The sequence below is a fragment of the Gigantopelta aegis genome, chromosome 14 (genome assembly GCF_016097555.1).
Source record: "Gigantopelta aegis isolate Gae_Host chromosome 14, Gae_host_genome, whole genome shotgun sequence".
NCBI lineage: Eukaryota > Metazoa > Mollusca > Gastropoda > Neomphalida > Peltospiridae > Gigantopelta > Gigantopelta aegis.
This window is the reverse complement of record NC_054712.1, coordinates 34,354,588-34,377,989: the sequence shown is the minus strand read 5'-3', so window position 1 is coordinate 34,377,989 and position 23,402 is coordinate 34,354,588. Positions and strand designations below refer to the sequence as shown.

General features: G+C 37.0%; 1 protein-coding gene across 2 annotated transcripts in view; it reads left to right on the top strand.

The window, feature by feature from the left end:
* Positions 1–15,180, top strand: part of LOC121388180 (apoptotic chromatin condensation inducer in the nucleus-like) — a 71,745-nt gene extending 56,565 nt beyond the window's left edge. For both annotated transcript variants that reach the window (XM_041519443.1, XM_041519442.1), the window contains exons 13-19: positions 3,994–4,111; positions 5,147–5,391; positions 6,177–6,284; positions 7,467–7,737; positions 8,959–9,062; positions 12,474–12,575; positions 13,728–15,180. In XM_041519443.1, the coding sequence (XP_041375377.1) occupies positions 3,994–4,111; positions 5,147–5,391; positions 6,177–6,284; positions 7,467–7,737; positions 8,959–9,062; positions 12,474–12,575; positions 13,728–13,988 (1,209 nt within the window). In that variant the 3' untranslated portion in view covers positions 13,989–15,180. The remainder of the gene's footprint in view (positions 1–3,993; positions 4,112–5,146; positions 5,392–6,176; positions 6,285–7,466; positions 7,738–8,958; positions 9,063–12,473; positions 12,576–13,727) is intronic.
* The last annotated feature ends 8,222 nt before the right edge of the window (positions 15,181–23,402 follow it).

The window sequence follows — 23,402 nt, the reverse complement described above, 5'->3', positions numbered from 1 at the left end:
AGAAGAGGGTGTAGTGGTTTTACACCTACCCATTGAAACTTGCTCTGGGTGGGAGCTGGTACCGGGCTCCGAACCATGTACCAACCAGCCGTATATCCAATGGCTTAACCACACCACCGCGGCTGGTAACGTTATTTCAACCAGTTCATATTAAGTCACATGCCCTTGCAGTGTTTCTGCCGTAAAGAAATTTTTGGGTATGGCACAATGGAATTGAATGCAACCACAGTCAACAGGGGGTATGGGAGGCCTCCCCCAGAAAGAAAATGGGTTATGTTTAGGGTTAGGGTTAAGAAAATCATACATTAATGATAAGAGTAACTAATTTTGTCAAAAGGTTAACTTTTAGAAATAAATTTGCCAAAAGATCTGGGTATGGCGCCATACCCATTTTACCCTCTGGCAGAAACTCTGCCTTGTTTTTAAACACACTAAGGCATATTCTTCACAATTGGATCCATTTTTAAAATTGAAGTCAGACATTAACTTATATTTTATTGTTTAGATTATCCATTTCTGAACATTCAACCATTCGTGTGTTTTAATATCATGGGAAGCATTTTTTATAATTCTAAAAACACACGTACCTCTGAGAAGTCACGGTTATGGAGTCTATTTTAAGAAGATATTTCCCTATTTCAATGTCAAAGATTCTTGTTTCACTGCATTGTAACTTTATCCAAATGTGTTAAGGTTTATAGATTAACCAAACTTGGTCTCCATTTTCACGGTTTGAAACGAGAGTCTGCACCTTTAAAGGGACATTCTTGAGGTTGCTACATTGTAAGATGTTTCCGACTAATAAAATATTTCTTCGATTAAACTTACATATTAATAATATTTTCTTGTTTAGAATGTCAGTGTCTGTATATTCAATTTGTTTCTGGTTGTCTTAATATTTGTAAGAAGCCTTAAAGGAAACATGTCACGTAAACCATATTTGGCACCAACCATGTACAATTAATTATAAATTGAATCACCTAAAAAAAAATTTTATAAAAAATTACTTACTTAAAATATCTCCATAAAAGAACCCCAGATACGAGCTCTTATCGGAAATTGCCGATCTTTAATGAGCAGGGCAATCACGAGGTCCGTGACGTCAGAGATGCGTCGCTTGATCTGAAGCCTTACACTTAAAAGCATTAGTCCGTACCACTCATAAAGAATCTAAGACTTGCACAGCTTACCAAAACAATGAGTGTTCGTTCGCAAAACGTTTTGCCGTATCAATATGAGCTGTTAGTAAATGAAGAAAGACACACATTTACTTACAACAGTGATACTGAAGAAAAAACGGATAGCGAGTCGGAGGGTGGAGAAACTGATGGTGCCAGACCAGACCGGTCGACCAATTTACAGCCCGGAGCCCGAAAGTAACCCGGAGACAAAACCAAAACTCGGATGCTAATGCCGAGGTGTATACTGTTCATATTTAGCATAAAGATACACCTCGATATGATGTATTTAAATATGTAAAAAATATGAATGTAGGACAAACATTTTTGGGTTGTTTTTTTTAGAAAATATCGCATTTTTTATGTTCGGGCTGTACATAATGAAATCTGTATGCACAGTGCAAACAAACGCTCTAATTTACGACAAGGCGCTTCACTTTCATTAACCTGACTTGTAAAACAACATAAATGACTTGAGAGTATAATCAACTTTTAAACTAAATATATTTCTATTTGCATCAATAGAACGAAATGGGGTTATAGTATTTTTCTCTCATAAAAAAAGTAGCATATTATTAGGCCTATTGGTAGGGTGCGTTAGAGTAAAAACGACCACTCACGATACCCAAGTGATAATTTTCTTTTCTATGGTACTACGTAATTGGTCAGTTTTGTAATTTTAGATGGGAAAGTCTACTTAATCAAGGGTTTTACAGCATTATTTACAGTAATGAAGCAGGGCGGCTGATAATGTCCATTAACATTGTACTATAGTCGCGACAGGTTACGCCACAATACCCTGTGATCTTAAAAAAACTGGCACGTATTTTGTACGTATGTCTAGACCGTGGTAATCACTTACCTGGTCGATACCCTGCAATATACACCTGCCAATCAGGAATCACATGTGCAGGCCACGGAAAGAAAGGGCCAATTAACTAAAACAACACTCCGATTCTCAAGTCAGCCCGTGGATGAAACAAAATAGTTATTTCGACACCGACAGTAGTGGTTTATTTTGTATTGAACTTCGTGTTGCTTTGGGGCTTCGGGCGATGAGGAACGTTTTTGTGACGTATTCTGCCCGAAGATTAAAAACATTATTTAAAATTATTATTGTTTTCTACACGTTTTTTAAAAACATATTTAAATACATCGTACTGAGATGTATCCTCATGCCAAATCCCATGTTTGTATATGCCATATTTAATTACTTATTGACGTTTCCTTCTTCGGACGGTGAATACAGATTTTGTTATGTAGGCCTACAGCCCTAACATGAAAAATCTTTTTTTTTCCAAAAAAAATAAATAAATAAAACATTCTACATTTTTGTTTTAACATATATAAATACATCATGCTGAGGTGTATCTTTGTGCCAAATATGTACAATGTACACCTCGGCATTCGCAACCGAGTACTGTTTTTGTCTCCGGGTAACGTTCGGGCTCCGGGCTGTAAATAGGCTGACACCAAAGTGTCCAATCTTTTCTTTTGCGATAAAATACACGCGTCTTTCTTCGGATACAATCCTTTGGAAAACCATAAAAAGACAATCCCGATCGTTTAAACTGTTTATTTTTGCACCCAAAGGCTGCGCAGTACGGCACTGTTGGACTGAAAAGATCGTAAGCCCCTTACTCCATATATAAACAGTTAACAACAATGGAAGAGTACAGCGGCTCTGACGTCACTTCCCTTTTTTTCCGACCGCTCACGAAGAAATATGCATAAATCGTACTTTGATACTGATTAGCGTAATTTCTTCATTTTAAGTTAACTACACGTATTTCATTGTTATAAAGTTATTTGTATTTTATTTTTATATCATTTTTCTTTTAAAATGAGCTATAATATGGTCTCGTGTCATGTTTCCTTTAACTGGATTTTGTCTTCAAATAATTTCGTAAGTACGAAAAAAATATTTTTTAGGAAAAAATTTAAATTTAACCTAGTACATATATCAGAATGATCAGAAATACATTTAATATACAGCCACTAATATTTTATGCAGAAAATATATTTGATATGTAATTAGTCGTCAAAAAGTCTGTTAGTTGATAACATTTTAAAAATTGCAGCAAACTCAGGAATGTCCCTTTAAGTAAAGCAATTTGTAGTTCATCTTTTCATTTGGGAGTTGTGGAAAGAGGTGGGGTGAGTCATACATTTATCATCCATTAAAGGCTTTTGTAGGCGATATCACTGGCACTATAATTAGCTATATCTCCTGCTATGTTCTCCTTGGAGATATCGTTTCTTTTTGTTACGTCACTGTGTATGTTTCAGTGCTAAATCTATCATTATTGATGTCACGCCACTGTCGTTCTGCTAGGTAACGAGTCTACCACTGCCAAATATAGTGACATTCAACTCACATTACTGACATTGTTTACAATTGTCACAAATGAAAAGAATGATAATGGAAGATAAAAAGAATGCCCCCCTCGTGTCTTGTGATATCATAATTTATCAGCACTCGTTGATAAAAGCAAAAATATCCTTGGCAAGCCTCGGATTTCATACTTTTATCAACTCGTGCTGATAAATTACAATATCACAAGACACTCAGGGAGTATCCTCTATATAGCAGAAATTATGCAGTTATCAATTTGAATAAATAAAATGGCTTTTTCTTGTTAGGATTTTTCTTAATTTTATCCAAAATGTTTTAAAACTTATGGTTTTTTTTTTTTTTTTTAAACCATGACTTTTGGTTGCAGGCCCTTGATGTACAGTAAAAACAGATCCATAATTTTTCATCAGTTCCATTCTCACCCCTTTATATTAAAACCTCACTTTTTGCCTGTCTAAGGTTGTGCAGGCTGAAAACACTGGGGATGCCGACCAGCGTCATACTGTGTTGAAATCCGATGGAGAAGATGAAGGAGAATTGTCCGAAGAGGAGGAAGAACATGCAGACAAAAAGAAATGTATGATCTTTATATTGTCACAAATTACAAACATACTACATACGGTTATATTTATGGGGCGGGATGTAGCCCAGTGTTAAAGCGCTCGCTTGATGCGTGGTCGAGAGGCAGGACATAGCCCAGTGCTACAGTGTTCCCTCGGTCGGTTTGGGATCGATCCCCATCGGTGGGCCCATTGGGCTATTTCTCATTCCAGCCAGTACACCACGACTGATATAGCAAAGGCTGTGGTATGTGCTATCCTGTCTGTGGGATGGTGCATATAAAAGAACCCTTGCTGCTAATCAAAAACAGTAGCCCATGAAGTGGCGACAGCGGGTTTCCTCTGTCAATATCTGTGTGGTTTTTAACCATATGTCCAACGCCATATAACCCTAAATAAAATTTGTTGAGTGCATCGTTAAATAAAACATTTCCTTCCTTCAGTTACATTTATATACATCTAGGAAGATGATAAATAAGTAATGAAAAGTGAAATAGTGTGTTTATAAGAACAAGTTCAGAATTATGCCAGGTGTATGGTAAATATATTTTAAAATAGTTTTTTTTTTAAACAGACTGTATCAAACTTTTAAGAATTTTAGTTAATCCAACTAAATAGTCTCTATTATAACTTAGGGGCAATGAGTTACAGAATCGGTTGCCTTCAAAGGATTCAAGTTTTTGCCTATCCCATCCAGTGCCCCATGACTAGTACATCAGAGGTCGTCGTATGTACTGTCCTGTCTGGGAAAATGCATACAAAAAATCGCTGCTGGTTTTTTATTACGAGTAGCCTTTGTGGTTGCAGCAGATATCTTCTCTCTTTTTCTCTATCAACCAGATATTGAAATATCCATGTTACAACCCAATAGCCGTAGTTTAGAATGTGCTGATATGCCTATATAAAAAAAACATTTCCATTCCTTTCAAAATATAACTATTGAAAAGTTTATAATGTTTTGCAAACTAAAGTCTTTACATTCTTACATAAGAGACATTGAAGAAAATTAATACACAAGTATCATTTGCTGAATTTAATAATTTTTTTCACAGCTCCTGAATTGAAAGTGTTCCGTCGAATAAACACGCAGATTTCTCTGGAGCCAGACGAACCTCAGGCTGCCAGGAGGTCACCGTCCCCTGCGCGGAATCCCGTCAACAAAGTGGTCCATTTACGTAACCTGGTGCGACCTTTCACGCTGGGCCAGCTGAAGGAATTACTGAGGAGAACCGGGACCTTGGTCGAGGGTGAAAATACCTTCTGGATTGACAAGATCAAATCTCATTGTTACTGCACAGTAAGTGACTTAATCCATGACCTGTTTTTAGGGCTACCTCTGGCACTCGCCAAATTCACCAATTGCGAATTTTGAAAGCAGTTGGCGAATTCTATTGTAATTTGGCGAAATAATTTCATGTAACAATTCACATTTTAAAGAAAATATGTGTTGATTTCTGCCATTTGTGAAGGTTAACGGACAATTTTGCTCACCGAGAGCTAGCACAGCTGTTTTACATAATGATGTCCCACTTGATATAGTGACATCATTTTCTGAGTGTTACCAAAAGATAACATTAAGGTTTTTGGTAATGTCGTCCATTCAGAATAGAGTGAATCGTAACAGCAGAAAGGTTATAATTATATATCACTGGTAAAATACATTACTTCAACATCGTAAACATTTCATTCATTCATTCATTCATTCATTCATTCATTGTTCATCATAATAACATGTTTCTGTTGAATATCATTCTTTGATATGTACCTTTTTCTGACAACCAGTAGCTGATTTTCCTTCATGGTATGGGGGTGTCGTTAATCATTCATTAATCCATTCCTTTCTACCATGTATATTTTGATAGTATATGCATATTTGTATCAGTATTTTGTACATTTGACACTCAATAGCTAATGTGTTTGTCATGCTGGAGTATCATTAAACATTCATTCATCCATTCAACCAACCAACCAACCATCCATCCATCCATCCATCCATCCATCCATCCATCCATTATAGGTATCAGTTACCTTTCTTTGAATATTAAATGTATTGGTGTTTTTTGTTTTTCTCATTAAATAAAGTTTGAGAGTGATGACCAAGCTCTTGCGACTAGAAAGGCACTTCATGGCACGAGATGGCCGATGTCCAACCCCAAGATTTTAAGAGTTGAATATGCTTCTCAGGAAGAGGTGAGCCATGCGTAATAAGCGAAAACTGTTTAATACTTAATTATATAGATTGATTTATGTTTTCGTTATTCTGTACATAAAGAGATTCATCGTGGCTTTGACATTCTTAAAACAAATTCTTTATCCACTGCCACCTTTCCTTTCTTTCCTTTGATCTTCATCTCTTTTCTTCCCTCCTGTCTTTCAACTTCTTTTGCCATCCTGTGACCATCTCCTGTCCCGAGTCAGACCCCCGATCCTATCGGAGGCCGGACTCGGGATAGGCGTGTTCAAAACCCTAGTGGATATGGACACGTTAAACCAGTTACTAAGCTAAGCTGTGACCATCCATGCTTCGTCATTATAATTTGTTTCATTGTGCAGTACTATATAAATTAAGATCATTTTATTAGTTTTGCAAAAGTTCTCAACTTGATATTGGAGAATGCTGTAGTGAGATGCCCATCCCCCCCTCCGACCCCATCACAACCACTGCATCAAGACTGGTATGTCAAATCCATGGTTATGATGGTATGTCCTGTCCAGGACAGAGGAGCCGGCGAAAGTCGACGCGAGGCTTCTAGATTATGGTAGCCCCACTCCCATGGCTAGTGATATTCAATGTTGGGCTAGTAAATAACTATTATTGCCATGCCTGATGGCTAGTGAAATTTCTTTGGGTCCAATATTGTAGTCTAGTCTTTTTTGTAAATATGAATATCCTGCCCCCACGCCACCCCCTAATGTTAGTGTTTTTAAACTCTCTCTCCATCTTTATGTAACATATCCGGTTATTACTATTATTTAGTAAAATTGTAAAGTAAAGTAGGGGCTATGAATTTTTAAATGTGGCTAGTGAATGTTTTTTGAAAGCACTGATCCCATGGCTAGTGGATTTTATAAAAATTCTAGGAGCCCTGGTCGACGTCTGCACCCATGACAGACGTGTGCTACAACAGCTTGTTCTGAATGTGCACTTTAAAACCTATGACCTGACCTGATGGTATGTGGTGTCCTGTCTGTGACAAAATTAATACAAAAGATCCCAAGCTGCTGATGGAAAATTGTCAAAACTCACCAAATGTTTGATATTTTATAGCCAATGATGATTAAATCAGTGTGTTCTAATGGTGTCGTTAAACAAAACAAACTTTTAATTATGTTTACATGTTCAGATTAAACAAGATTGTTTCTTCCTCACAGCTGGAATTCCACAAAGGTCAAGAAGAGCTGACCATGCCAGCAAGGCCTACGAAAGCTGAATTGAAAAAGAAAGAGAAAGAAGAGAAGCGCGAGAAGAAGCAAAAGAAAGAGGAAGAAAAGACACCGGCGGTCAGAGAGTGGGACCGAGATAAGATCAAGGACAGGAAGAGGTCAAGGACGGTGTCGAGAGAGAGGGATCTCGATCGGGAGAAGAGGAGAAGGGAGAGAGAACACGAGACCAGTAGAGAGAGGAGAGAGAAAAAACCAGTCGGTAGGTCCATAAGCGTACGAGATAGTCGGGCTCTAGTGCTGGAGCAAAACCTTAAATTCGAGCAAAAATCATACAGATATTCGGGCAAAATGTGCTAACCTGAGACCTTTTTTATCATGTATTTCCATCATTCTACGCTCAAAATTAGTTGTAATCTGTGTAAAAATGCGTAGTGATTCGTTTGCAACCCTATATAGCTGTTTGGTAGTAATGCTAATATGAATAAATGTTTATTTATTTATTTATTTATATGGTAGAATGTACCAAACAATGCATATTCTGCCTGATGGATCTTGTTGGGTGATGTTACGGTTCGTGGCAAAAGATGTAATTCAAGTTCTGATTCTTTCTGAATATATTGATCATTTGTGACATACGTTGGCTGAGATGATGTTTTATTTACTAACAATAATTTATGAAACATGTACCTTAATATTGTTCTGCTGTAAATTAATGTAATTTGGAGATGAAAGTTTTCCAGAATTCCAGATTTTTAATCGTCTGTACAGTGTTACTAAAATTTTCTGTATTGTCCATACAAAACTTAAAATATGTCTGATACTTTGCATACATTCTGAATGGGGGCTAACCACCATTATTATTTAAAAAAAAATTGTAACCCACTTGAATAATTATAAAGGCGACCATAGCTTAGGTTGGTTTGTCAGTAGATTAGATATCATTCAATGACAACCAGTCATATGCATCACATGTTTCCGTGTAACTCTCATACTGAAAGTATGGCAATTGATTGATGAATGATGAAGTAAAAATAGTTTCAGCATGGGTGTGGTCATGTCCAACCAGGTTGTAGTGTAATACCTCACTTTGATATGTACCAAACTGTTTGGGTCAAAAAAATATTTGAATCACCACATCCATTTTATGTTCATGGGGACGGGATCAAGCTAAGTCAGTAGATTGCTCACAAAAGGTGCTGGAGTCATAGGATCGAATCTCCTTGATGGATACATTGGGGTTTTGTTTCCCTCGTCCTAACCAATACACAACGGCTGGCTTATCACAAGCTGTGGTATGTGCTGTCCTGTATGCAAAAGTACATATAAAATTAAAAGATCCCTTGCTGCTAATGAAAAAACTTAGTGGCTTTCTTTTGAAGACTAGGGTCAGAATCATCAAATGTTTAACATGCAATAACTGATGATTAGTTAATCAGTGTGATCTAATGTGCTTTAACTTTTTAACTTACTCGTATTACAGAAACAAAACCAGTTGAAGAAGCTCCGGCCAAATTGTTAGACGATCTGTTCAAGAAAACGAAAGCCACACCCTGTATATACTGGCTGCCTCTGACTGACGAACAGGTAAGCAAGAGTTGATTAGTGTTCGAACCAACTGCTAAATTAGCACCTGTTTATTTTAACAACCTGCAACCATAACAGTAGCAGGGGTCGAATTTAAAAAGAAATTTGTGGAGCATGGCAAGTATTATTGCCTTAGGTTTAATAACAGAAATTAGGTCCCAAAGCAAGTTTCTATCAAATTTTCTCAAACAAAAGTGATTTCATCCGGGTAGCTTGGACTAGAGTATGCAGTTTGATCAGGTCAGATCATAGTTTAACGTGCACATTCAGAACAAGGTGTTACAGCACACACCTGTCATAAGTGCAGGTGTCTGCCTGAGCCAGTTCCTCCGTCCAGGACAGGAAAACGGTTTGGGGTGGGTGGGAGGAGGGACCGCCCATAATGTTCAAGTGCAAGAGAACACCAGCAGCCCGACCAGGGTCAGTAGTGGGCGGGGACATTTTTGGTGCTATTAAATTTTGAATATCCCGTAGGATTAAGTCAAAAAGTAAAACAAATTTCGCAAATTTCTTGAAATAATTTTTCTGTATTTTGAAACACTTCATCGAAAGAGAATGCTTAATTTTGATTTAGTTTGCAGAATGGTAGCTCTTATGCAGTTTGATGGATACAGATGCCTTTTTATCATATTACCAGTGATAATTTACTATTTCTTACATATATAAAGAAAGAAAGAAAGAAATGTTTTATTTAACGACGCACTCAACACATTTTATTTACGGTTATATGGCGTCAGACATATGGTTAAGGACCACACAGATTTTGAGAGGAAACCCGCTGTCGCCACTTCATGGACTACTATTTCCGATTAGCAGCAAGGGATCTTTTATTTGCACTTCCCACAGGCAGGATAGCACAAATCATGGCCTTTGTTGATACAGTTATGGATCACTGGTTGGTGCAAGTGGTTTACACCTACCCATTGAGCCTTGCGGAGCACTCACTCAGGGTTTGGAGTCGGTATCTGGATTAAAAATCCCATGCCTCGACTGGGATCCGAAACCAGTACCTACCAGCCTGTTGACCGATGGCCTAACCATGACGCCACCAAGGCCGGTTTACATAAACAAGTTACAACATGGAATGTATGGTAAGGGTATGATGGGCAAACCTGGTAGGGCACCATAGTGTTTTTCTTGCCATCAACAATGTCCGATTTTCAGGGGCACAACAGCAAGTAAGAAAGAGCAACCATGGAACTTGCCGTCATTATCCTTCATTAAACCTGCAATCAAAGCACTGAACCAAACTAGGTAGCTGCTCAGGATAATATAAAAACCCAGCTTTACCAACACACAAAACAGTAATAATAAAAAGAGTGACCCTTGATGGTACATTTCACTTTATAGTATCTAATTTGACAAAATAGTCACAACATTTTTGAGGAGATTATAATCACAGTGGGACCTACCTGAATATTTTTGGTCTACAAAAATATATTTCATGAAATTTGTTGGGTGTTTTTAGTTTTCAAACTTTGATTCTTTTCAATCTTTATATGTATATAGAGATTATAAGCTCAGATTATGCAATAATCGTTTTCAATGCTAAACACTTTCTTTTCAACTTAAATGGATAGTTATGGTGACAATGTCGCATACCATTTTAATATATGAACGAATATATATGTTTAGTCCTATTGGGTTAAACACTGTTATGTCTGTGTTAGTGTTATCTCTGAGTAGTTTGTTAGAATGACTGGTCATTGTATACCAATACTAATCAGAACTGGTCAAAGAATTTAGTAACAAGGGAAGTAACTTGTGCCTAAGTATCAACCTATAAAGTTAAAGCAGTTGTGTTTTTAAACAATTAGGGGGAGGCATTTAGGTTATTTGGCAGAGTGATCACCTGAGGTGCTTTAAAAAGTTTGTTTTTAATGACACCACTAAAGCACATATATTTACTAATCATCGGCTATTGGATGTCAAACATTTGGTAATTTGGTAACTTAGGAAACCCGCTACATTTTTCCATTAGTAGCAAGGGATCTTTTATATACACCATCCCAGACAGGATAGCACATACCACGGCCTTTGATATACTATTCGTGGTGCACTGGCTGGAACGAGAAATAGCCCAATGGGCCCGCCGAAGGGGATCGATCCCAGACCAACAATACATCAAGCAAGCGCTTTACCACTGGGCTACGTCCCCCCCACTACATGAAGAAAAGATTTCACACAGTTTTACATGGAATTCAAATAATTTGAGGTGCTTTGGTCATAAGATCAAACCTCTTTGATAGTACGATTCTCTGGAGGTTTTTACCTTTCCCAACCAGTGCCTGACGTCTGGATACAAAAGGCTATGGTATGTGCTGTGCTGTCTGTGGGGAAAGTGCATATAAAATATCCTTGCTGCTAATGAAAAAGCTCTTGTTTTCTCTAAGACCATATGTCATAATTATCAAATGCTTGACATTCAATAATGGCCGATGATGTGCTGTAGGTGGTGGTGTTTAAACAAAACAGTTGAGTTTTGCTTCAGGTGGGACATTAACTCAGTACATTGATCTTAGTCTTAAATCTGATATTAGGTTGACTATCCCATCAACACCAGGGCTTCTAGAATTTTTATAAAATGCACTAGCCATGGGATCAGTGATTAATTTTTTTTTTTACTAGCCACAATTACAAATTCACTAGCCTTACTTTACTGTAAGTTAATACAAGTTTACTAAATAATAATAATAATAATCAGATATGTTGCCTAAAGAGGTAGATATATCTTAAAAACACTAACATTGGAGGGTTGGGTTTGGGGCAGGATATTCATATTAACAAAATAGACTTAACTGCAACATTAGACTAATACCGCCCCTCCGACTGTGAGCAGGTTTTAACATCTCAATGGAGCGGTGTATAGTAAGGCAGCTACACCTACTTTCTTAACCTGACCTGTTAAAATGAAAGAAAGAAAGAAAGAAATGTTTTATTTAACGACACACTCGACACATTTTATTTATGGTTATATGGTGTCAGACATATGGTTAAGGACCACACAGATTTTGAGAGAAAACCCACTGTTGCCATTTCATGGGCTACTCTTTCCGATTAGCAGCAAGGGATCTTTTATTTGCGCTTCCCACAGGCAGGATAGCACAAACCATGACCTTTGTTGAACCAGTTATAGATCACTGGTCGGTGCAAGTGGTTTACACCTACCCATTGAGCCTTGCGGAGCACTCGCTCAGCGTTTGGAGTCTGTATCTGGATTAAAAATCCCATGCCTTGACTGGGATCCGAAACCAGTACCTACCAACCTGTAGACCAATGGCCTAACCACGACGCCACAGAGGCCGGTCTGTTAAAATGAAGAAAAAAAAAACCCACAAAAAGAATCCATCCATGTCTGAATTATTTAAGTCTGAACTATTTAAGTAAATGATAATTTTGTATTTCTTTTAGGCTGAACAGCGACAGAAGGATAAGAAGAAGCAGTTAGCTGAGCGAGAAATGCAAAGGAAGCAGATGGAGCATGAAGATGGTGACCGAAGAGGCAGAGAGAAGGTAGGCTTCATCTTCACAATACCCCGTCCCAACCTTCACTCGGGTGCTTTTTTTGGCCATAGTTTGTTCGTCTTGATGTGAAGGAGAATTGTTTCAGAAATAACTAAAATGTTCTATTTTTGCTGTGCACTTTTAAAAAAGCATTTATCAACATCTTAATAAAAAAAAAGCAATACCTACCCATAGTAAAGAATGATTTCTGCTCTAAGAAGAATGAAATATATTTTCCTGCTTCGTTTATTTTACAAAATGAGATCTCCAGGTATTAAGACAGATTAACACAAGTATAATCAAATAAAGTTTGGTAGTATAAATCAATGATGAAAATAGTACTTCATTCTTCATGGAGCAGATGTTGTTTTCAACCCAAGAAAAATAAATTCATGTGACTTAATTTTTTGACGGGCAGAATTTATCTCAGTCGGTTGAGTGTTCACCTTGGGTTCTTGCGTCGCAGGATTTAATCACCTCGGTGGATCCATTAACTGATCATGTTTTTTTCTGGTTCCAACCAGTGCACTACAACTGGTCAAAGGAGATGGTATCTGCTTTTCTATCTTTGGGAAAGTGCTTATACAAGATCCTTTGCTACTAATGGAAAAAATGTAGCAGGTTTCCTCACTAAGACTATATGTCAAAATCACCATATGTCTTACATCCAATAGCCAATGATTAATTAATCAATGTGCTGTAGGTGATAGTGTTGGTTCCCCTTCAGACGACCAGCCAGTGCACCACGACTGGTATATTAAAGGCTGTGGTATGTACTACCCTGTCTGTGGGATGGTGCATATAAAAGATCCCTTGCTGCTAATCGAAAAGAGTATCCCATGAAGTGGCAACAGTGGGTTTCCTCTCTTAATATCTGTGTGGTCCTTAACCATATGTCTGACACCATGTAACCGTAAATAAAGTGTGTTGAGTGCGTCATTAATTTTTTTTTTTTTTTTTTTTACATCCAATAGCCGATGATGAATAAATCAATGTGCTCTAGGTAGTAGAGTCAAACAAAAACAAACTTAAAACTTTAATTTTCCACCTAAGAAAAATGAAATTCATGTAACTTCATGACAGCCAGCATCAAGGTGAGATCTTGGTTTCCCCTTCAGACAACCTTTTTAAAACTGACCATTTTATTCTTATTGTTTTTAGGAAGAACATGCTGTTTCTGGACGAGAGAGAGAAAGACGCAGTGGAGGCGGTGATGCGTGGGATTCCCGCGAGGGCGGCCGTGAGACCAGGGACCGTATCAGAGGTGACAGAGACAAGGATCGACGGCCAGCACAGAGAGAAGGGTATTCCCGCGGACACTCTCGCACAGAAGTAACGGAACAACGTGATAGTCAGCGTGATAGTCAGCGTGATAGTCAACGTGATACTCAGCGTGATAGTCGTAGTAGACGGCAGCGATGATGTAGCGACATATTATTGTACATATTCTAGTGGACAATGAGTGAATGGTGTGTGCTAGTGTTACAGACTTTTATTTTTGGAGGAATGGGAGTGTGATACAAGGCATATGAAATGTCTCCCCCCACATCATGTGGACAAAATACACTTCCCGTTATAATTATTTCCAGGAGTGCAATTTTACTCTCTGCATTTTTAGGAGTGTGTTTTTCAAAAATAGAAGTCTGGTATTGTATTAAAGAGGATGGAGTTATGTTCTTAATGTTTGGGGGTTTTTTTCAACTTAACCTGACCTTTAACTAATGGCATTTTTCCCTTGGAACAAATTCAGTATCAAGAAGTATTTTTGTAAATGTAAGTCACACTGGATTTTAACAAGGCAGTGCAGAAAGCAAGTTCCCCGCATAACACGTAATGAGGGTTCAATAAAACATGTACCATTTTAGTGTGCCAGCACAAACATTAGGCCAAATTCTTTTGTGCATAATTCTTGACCCCTGTTTTTTTAAACATACTGTTCTGCTATATGGTGTTTATATTTTGTGATGACATAGCACATTTCTTTTTATCTGTTTCACTTGAGTGAAGATTTGGCTCGGTAAAGCACTCACAGACCTCGAAATAAGCAATGTGTCTGGTAACTCATGTACATGTTACCACAAAATAGTCAGGGGCCCCGTATTACGAAGCGATCTTAGCACTGAAATCACCTTAAGTGTATACAGTAACTAACCATTTAAGTGATCTTAGCGCTAAGGTCGTTTTGTAAAACGGGTCCCTGGGGTCTCTTAGGCTCTGCTAGACAACAAAGCATTCTCTTTGCAAGTCTTTTAGCATTGCACTGCGAGATTGCAAAGTTGCGCGAGTTTAGTGAATTAGGCCCCTGGTAACTATAGGTTAAGCACACATTTAAGTTATTGCTCTAAATTACCTTCACAGCCACACTAATACTTTGTTATTGATTCATATCAGTGTTCGTGATAGTTTGCAGGATCTATCGGTCGACATATAGATTACTGTAATGGTAATTCAACAATGAACCTGCACATCTTTTAAATGAACCACTTTGTTGGATCCATTCAACTGATTGGATTTTTCTAGTTCCAACCAGTGCACCACAACTGGTATGTGCTTTCCTGTCTGTGGGAAAGTGCATATAAAAGATCCCTCGCTGCATTGGGAAAAATGTAGCGGGTTTCCTTTGATGAATTTTTGTCAAAATTATCAAATGTTTGACATCCAATACCCAATCATTAATTAATCAATGTGCTCGAATGGTGTCGGTAAACAAAACAAAACTGTTATACAGTGAAACCACTCTTCCCCCCCCCCCTAAACTGGACATGCTCAGGACCAAGTAAAAAGTCCAGTTTTAAGGGGCATCTGGTTTAGAGAGGTTCTCTTTTGTACTGATATTTAAAAGGGGGCAGTGAGAAATGTCCGGTTTTGAGAGAATTCCGGTTTACAGAGGGTCCGGTTTTGAGAGGTTTCACTGTAAATGTAATCCCATTTATTTCAAGGCCATAAAAAGTATCAGATTGTTTATAAAATGAAAAGTGTCACTACAGTTAGATTATAATAGTAAATCAACTGGAAAGGTTATGACTAAAAGGCCATTTCTTGTTGACTGTTCCATCACCATAAATCATGGTTCAAAATCAGTTTTTGTTAAGAGGATTAACTGAACTATGCATTTGACTTAGGACAAAATCTGAACTGCATGGTTTTGTGCATGTCATTGTTTCCGACACGAGAGTGGGACGTGTGGCTCAGCAGTAAAGTGCTTGCCTGATACGCGGTTGGTCTTGGATCAATCCCCGTCGGTGGGCCCTATTTCTCATTCCAGCCAATGTTCAGGCCTCTGAGAACTGAACATTTGCATAAACCATTTATAGGTTATACCAAAACAAATTCAGGTAACCCATTTTGTTTTTTTATATAACCATGTAAATGATGTCATATATTCAATGTGCGAATGAAAAATGTGTTATACAAAACTATACATATGCAAGCGAAACTATCACAATTTTCTGAGGCCTGATGACGTTCCACAACTGGTGTAACAGGCCGTGGTATGTACTATCCTGTCTGTGATGCTGCATATAAAAATACCTTGTTGATCGGAAAGTGTAGCCCATTACATGACCACAGTGGGTTTCCTCTCATGTGTATTTCTCGCTCCAGCCAGTGCACCACGACTGGTACATCAAAGGCCATGGTATGTGCTATCCTGTTTATGGGATGGTGCATATAAAAGATCCCTTGCTGCTAATCGAAAAGAGTAGCCCATGAAGTGGCGACAGCGGGTTTCCTCCCTCAATATCTGTGTGGTCCTTAACCATATGTCTGACACCATATAACCGTAAATAAAATGAATTGAGTGCGTCGTTAAATAAAACATTTTCTTCCTCATTATGTGTGGTCCGTAACCATATGTCCAACATCATATAACCAAAATTAAAATGTGTCGAGAACGTTGTTAAATAAAACATTAATTCATTCCTTGTTTTTGACATTATCAATGGTTCATTGGAAACAGGTCATCAGAGCATAATTCAAGGTTTAAACCTCATATATTTGAACTACCAACAAAAATATCAGGCCATAATGTCCATTGGTTTGTTGGAGGAGTTGAAAAATGAGACTGTATGAGAGAAATGTTTTAGTTTCTTATTCAGATTGGATCTAAGCCATTATCAGATGGCTCTTTGCTTCTGTTTTTGTGCTGGGGTGTCATTAAACCCATTCATTCATTCATTTCAGGGCTAGCTCTGCCACTCGCCAAATTCACCATTTGTGAATTTTGACAAGAATTGGCAAATTTTATTTTAATTTGGCGAAAAAATAATGCATTATAATTTATATCTTCTTGGAAAATAGCTCTAGGTTTTGCATTTTTTAAGATAATTTTGCGAAATTTTCTGATCACACAGAGCTAGCCCTGCATTCATTCATTCATTCATTCATTCATTCATGCTATACATACATGTTTTTAAAACCAAATTATGTTTGTATTCATGGGGCATTATTAAATAAAGATTAACTTCATAATAAAATTGTAAACATTGAGCTATATGGTTTACATTTTATAAATTCGTTTTATTTATATTGTATACATGTAGATAGACTTGCTGAACTGCCATAAAGATCTCTACACAAGTTCCTGTGGTGTATGCTGGCAAAGAAAGAGACAGTGTTGATACAAAAATATGGCTAACAAAATTGGTATTTGAAGAGGTAAGGGATACAAAAAAAACATGACAAGTACACTGTGTAGGCTTGGAAGAATATTGAAAATTGTAAATGTTAATAATCATATTGAAGATCTTTTGATATTCACCATTAAGTTTCTTTGGAACACAAAATGGCATGAATTACATGCTTGTAATGTATATAATATTATGTTTTTAGTAATTTAAAGAAGATGAAAAGCAAAAAAAAAGCAATCCTAATATGCCCATTGATTGTCTATTGTCGTACAATTAAATTTAACTGTTTAATTGTATGACCAGTGGTACACCATTTCAGCTGTTTATCTTGGAAGGAGAGCTATTTTTTATCCAGTTTAAACTCTAATGTACTATGGAATTTTGTCAGTGATGTAATTACAAGTGTTAATTTTCTGACAAAAACAAAATTGAAAAACGCACAATATCATTGTGTGGAACCTAACTCTAGTTATCCAATATTATAAAAAAATATGGAAATCTTTCATGGACAATGAAATACTAAGTATTAAGTTTGACAAAGACTGAGTATTAAAGTTGTCATTAAATGGGTACACCATCACCTGTTTGTGGGTTTATGTGCTTGATTTGTTTCATTGTTTTTTTAAATTTATATTTAATATTATTGAATCATAGTTTTGTAAATGCTCACAGTTCATCTTCAGAATAAAATGTCATAAAAACATGATGATTTGTTTTCTTTTTACTTTATCCGAATCAGTTGGGACTCATGGGGACTCATGGGACGGGAGTTTTCTCAATGGTCAAGTGTTCGCCTGATGCACTGTCGGTCTTGGATGATTTCCCATTGGTCTATTTCTTGTTCCAACCAAGGGACGAGACGTAGCCCAGTGGTAAAGTGTTCGCCTGATGCACTGTCGGTCTTGGATGATTTCCCATTGGTTGGAATCATTGGTCTATTTCTCGTTCCAACCAAGGGATGGGACGTAGCTTAATGGTCAAGTGTTCGCCTGATGCACTGTCGGTCGTGGATGATTTCCCATTGGTTGGAATCTTTGGTCTATTTCTCGTTCCAACCAAGGGACGGGACGTAGCCCAGTGGTAAAGTGTTCGCCTCATGCACTGTCGGTCGTGGATGATTTCCAATTGGTTGGAATCATTGGTCTATTTCTCGTTCCAACCAAGGGACCGGACGTAGCCCAGTGGTAAAGTGTTCGCCTGATGCACTGTCGGTCGTGGATGATTTCCCATTGGTTGGAATCATTGGGCTATTTCTCGTTTCAACCAAGGCACGGGACGTAGTCCAGTTGTAAAGTGCTGGCTTGATGCGCGGTCGGTCTGGGATCGATCCCCGTCGGTGGGCCCATTGGGCTATTTCTCGTTCCAGCCAGTGCACCACGACTGGTATGTCAAAGGCCGTAGTATGCATTCCTGTCTGTAAGAAAGTACATATAAAAGATCCCTTGCTGCATTAGGGAAAATGTAGCGTGTTTCCTCTGTTGACTACTAGTCAGAATTACCAAATGTTTGACATCCAATAGCCGATGATTAAAACAGACTTCTTTTTTATTTTGTCATTAGGCCTTAAAGGGACATTCCTGAGTTTACTGCATTGTAAGATGTTTCCGACTAATAAAATATTTCTACGATTAAACTTCCATATTAAATATATTTTCTTGTTTAGAATATCAGTGTCTGTATTTAATGTTTCTGATCATTTTAATATTGATAAGAAGCCAAAACTGGATTTTGTCTTCAAATAATTTCGTACGTACGAAAAAATTCTTTTTTAGGAAATAAAATTAAATTTAACCTAGTACAAATATTAGAACAATCAGAAACACGTTTAATATACAACCACTAATATTTTATGCTGAAATATATATTTGATATGTAATTACAATCGTTAAAATGTCTGTTAGTCGATAACATCTTAAAAATTGCAGCAAACTCAGGAATGTCCCTTTAATAATAATTTTGAGCTTCCTACATTTCTGCAGCCTGGATCATTCGGTCTTTCTGCTGATATGGGGCGGGACATAGCTCAGTGGTACAGCGCTCACCTGATATACGATCGATCTAGGATCGATTCCCGTCGGTGGGCCCAATGGACTATTTCTCGTCCCAGCCAGTGCTCCACAACTGGTGTAAAAAAAGCTGTGGTATGTACTACCCTGTCTGTGGGATGGTACATATAAAAGATCCCTTGTTGCTAATCGAACAGAGTAGCCCATGAAGTGGCGAAAGTGGGTTTCCTCTCTCAATATCTGTGCGGTCCTTAACCATATGTCCGACACCATATAACTGTTTTGTTTTGATAGATTGTCATTTATTACCTCTATGACATACATATGTCGGCTGATAAAACCCACTCGACATGTAAATAAAATGTGTTGAGTGCGTCGTTAAATAAGACATTACCTTCCTTCCTTCTGATGAATTTACAGTGTGCTAGAATGATAAAACTGGTGGGTTGAGTATCCAAGGTCTCCATATCAAGGAGATCTTATCCATGCTGCAATTGTGAATGTGAACACAACTGAAACACCAACGGGCTCTGTCTTGTACAGATGTAGATTTTGTACAACCAGGCTTATGAGTGGCAGTCCTCTTACAAGGCAAGGGCATGGCGTAGGCTAGGGCAAAGCGCTCGCCTAATGCACGGTCGGTATAGGATCGATCCCTGTAGTTTGACCCTTTTGGCTATTCCTAGTTCAAGCCAGTTCACCATAATTGGTATGTCAAGGTGTATGTGTGTGTGTGTGTGTGTGTGTGTGTGTGTGTGTGTGTGTGTGTGTGTGTATTATATATGTAGTTCAAGCCATGGCACCATAATTGGTATGTCAAAGTGTGTGTGTGTGTGTGTGTGTTATACACAGACACATATACATATACATACATACATATACATACAACATACATACACACACACACACACACACACACACACACACACACACATATATATATATATATATATATTATATATATATATATATATATATATATATATATATATATACTGAACAAAATAAAAAACTTCCGCTAACTTTGCTTGAACATAACTTGATGAAAACAAAACCGGGGGAAATAATTGTTATATATGCGTTTAAAGAGTGTTCCATGATGCATCGTTTGGTGCAAAAATCATGGCCATAGGTTAACAGAAACTGGGAGAAATTTTGACCAAGTGTGGTAGGGTTTAAAAAAAAAAATAACAAAAAAAAAAAAAAAAAATTCCCACCCACTTAATAACGGCCTATGACCACCTCTTGAATTGACCACTGCAGTGCATCGCAGGCGCATAGAATTGACTAAAGTGTTGATTTCTGCCTGTGGAATATTGTTCCATTCCTGAATGAGCGCTTGACGAAGTTCGTTGACGTTAGCGGGTGGGTTGGGACGACGCCTCAATCGTCTGTCCAGACTATCCCAGACATGCTCGATGGGGTTGAGATCAGGACTTTTAGCGGGCCAGTCATCAATGAAATCAATGTTATTTGTCCTAAGAAAATTTACAGTGTCTCTAGCTGTATGAGAGGTGGCATTATTATGCTGAAAAATCGAGATGTTGGCGTTGTTATGGAACAGAGGAATGACGTGATGAGCGAGAATGTCATCGCGGTAACGTTGAGCATTTAAATTGCCATCAATGACGACTAGTGGTGAACGATAACCATGGGCAATGGCTGCCCAGACCATGACACAACCCCCACCCCCGAAACGATCTCGTTCAAGAACACAACAGTCAGAATAGCGTTCATTTCTCCTACGATAGACACGCACCCTGCCATCACCACGTTGTAAAGAAAATCTGGATTCATCCGAAAAAAGAACGGTATTCCAGCGTCGCCGTATCCAACGAGTGTGTACACGTGCCCAATTAAGACGATTTAGACGATGACGTTGCGTTAAAACGCATCCGACGTAAGGACGTCGTGCATGTAAACCGTTCTCCCGCAGACGATTACGAACAGTTTGCCCACTGATTCGGTTATTATGAAGCCCAGGTGTGTTAGCAGCAGTAGCAGTGGCAGTTTGGAATCGATTGCGCAAATGCGTGTTCATGATATAGCGGTCTTGACCACGCTTTGTAACACGCGGACGTCCACGACGTCGCAAGTCGTTGGTGCTTCCTGTCGTTCGAAATCTTACGCGAAGATTTCGTATCGCTCGACTAGAACTCCCAACATGCCTTGCAACGTCTTCTGTCGACCCCAATGCCAGCATCAAACATGCCAATCGCCCGTTCGCGTAAAGTATTGGGTATTCTTGGCATACTAAAAATACTACAATGTTAAAAACGTTAATTTTTTTACAAATTTTTAAGCGTTTTTCGTTCACTTGACAACAATGTCGACGATTAACAGTGCAAAAATAATTCGATAAAATGGTTGAATCCTGATAATACAGCTCAAGGCTAATACTACCTATATTAATTTCATTACACAATGAATTCTTTTAACCCAACAAAACTAACTAATGTTACAAATCGGAAAAGTTTCTTTTTTTGTTCCGTATATTATATACATATATATATAATATATATATATATATATATATATATATTACAAATATAATATTATATAGCAGATATATCTACTAATATATATATATATGGATATATAAGATATATATAACATATATGAATATATATCTATATATAAATATATATATATATATATCTATATATATAGATACTATAATATCATATACATATATTATGCATTATCAATATTATAATATAGATAACATATATCCTACCATAGATACTGTATATACATATACCTATAGAGAGATATATACAGTATATATTAATACGGCTATAACATATATAGCTATATCCATTATAAATACAATATATAAATAATATAAAAATATATACATATTATACATATTATGATATATATATTATATATAATAGGATATTCTATCTACATATATATCACATATATATATATACAATAATATTATAATATACATACTATAGATATACTATATACATATAATTATATATATATATACTACATATCTGATATATACATATAAGTACATATATATACATATTAATATATCCATATATATAGCTATACCATAGTATATATACATATATATATACATTATATATGATATATATATATATACATATCATATATATATCTATATATATATATATATATATATATATATATACATATATACATATATATGTAATATACATATAATATATATATATAATTATATCCATACACATTACACATACACATATACATATAATATACACATACACATACTACATTATACATATACATACCCATACACATACAAAAACATACATATACAATATATTACATATATATAGATAGATATATTCTTTAAAAAAAAGTAGGGGAACCTCAAATATGAATGTTAATATCAACTATTAGACCGAATATACGTTTTGACCACAGACATCCTAGTACAGAACGTTCATGTCTGTTTATCAACACACCGAAACACATTCCATAGTTTGCACTTGCATCACGCAGTTGCCCCGTACACGTGCGTGAGGAGTCATTCTCGAGTTTCACAATTTCCAGGAAGGTCGATTAATCACTGTGGAACATTATTTCTGTGAATCGTTTTCATTCTGTTGATCATACAGTTGTTATTGTTTTGTTTAAAGTCATTTTTATTGTTTGAATTTACGATTTACTGTGGGGAATGGTTATATGATAGTAGTAAATTAATTGGGCAAACATTACATCCGATAGTTCAGTATTATAGTAGGTTTTATGACCACCAGAAAAGACGATTGGGGTCAGAAGTGAAAATTTTAAATTGATCTTTTTTATCAGTAAGTGGCAGTCCTCCTAACCACTACGCCACCGAGGCCGGTCAAATATAATAAATACACATGTATGTGATTCACCCAACAAAATCATACATCATGCTGTTTACTCGCTTTTTCTCTCGCTTTTTTTTGCGTTGTTTAAACACACCAACCGAAAACCAACAACAGCCCCCTCCACCCCACCCCCCCAAAAAAAAAAATCTCAACAAAAACCAGCACCATCTATACATTTAGTATAACCTTTGACGGAATTATTTCAAATTCCGTTCTGTCCTTGCAAGAGATAATACATTTATACGTACACAATTATTGTAAACAAAAATTTATATTAAAATATTACAAATCATTACGATGTCCAGAAATGCATTGGTTATAGAGATATTCATATGCTAAGTA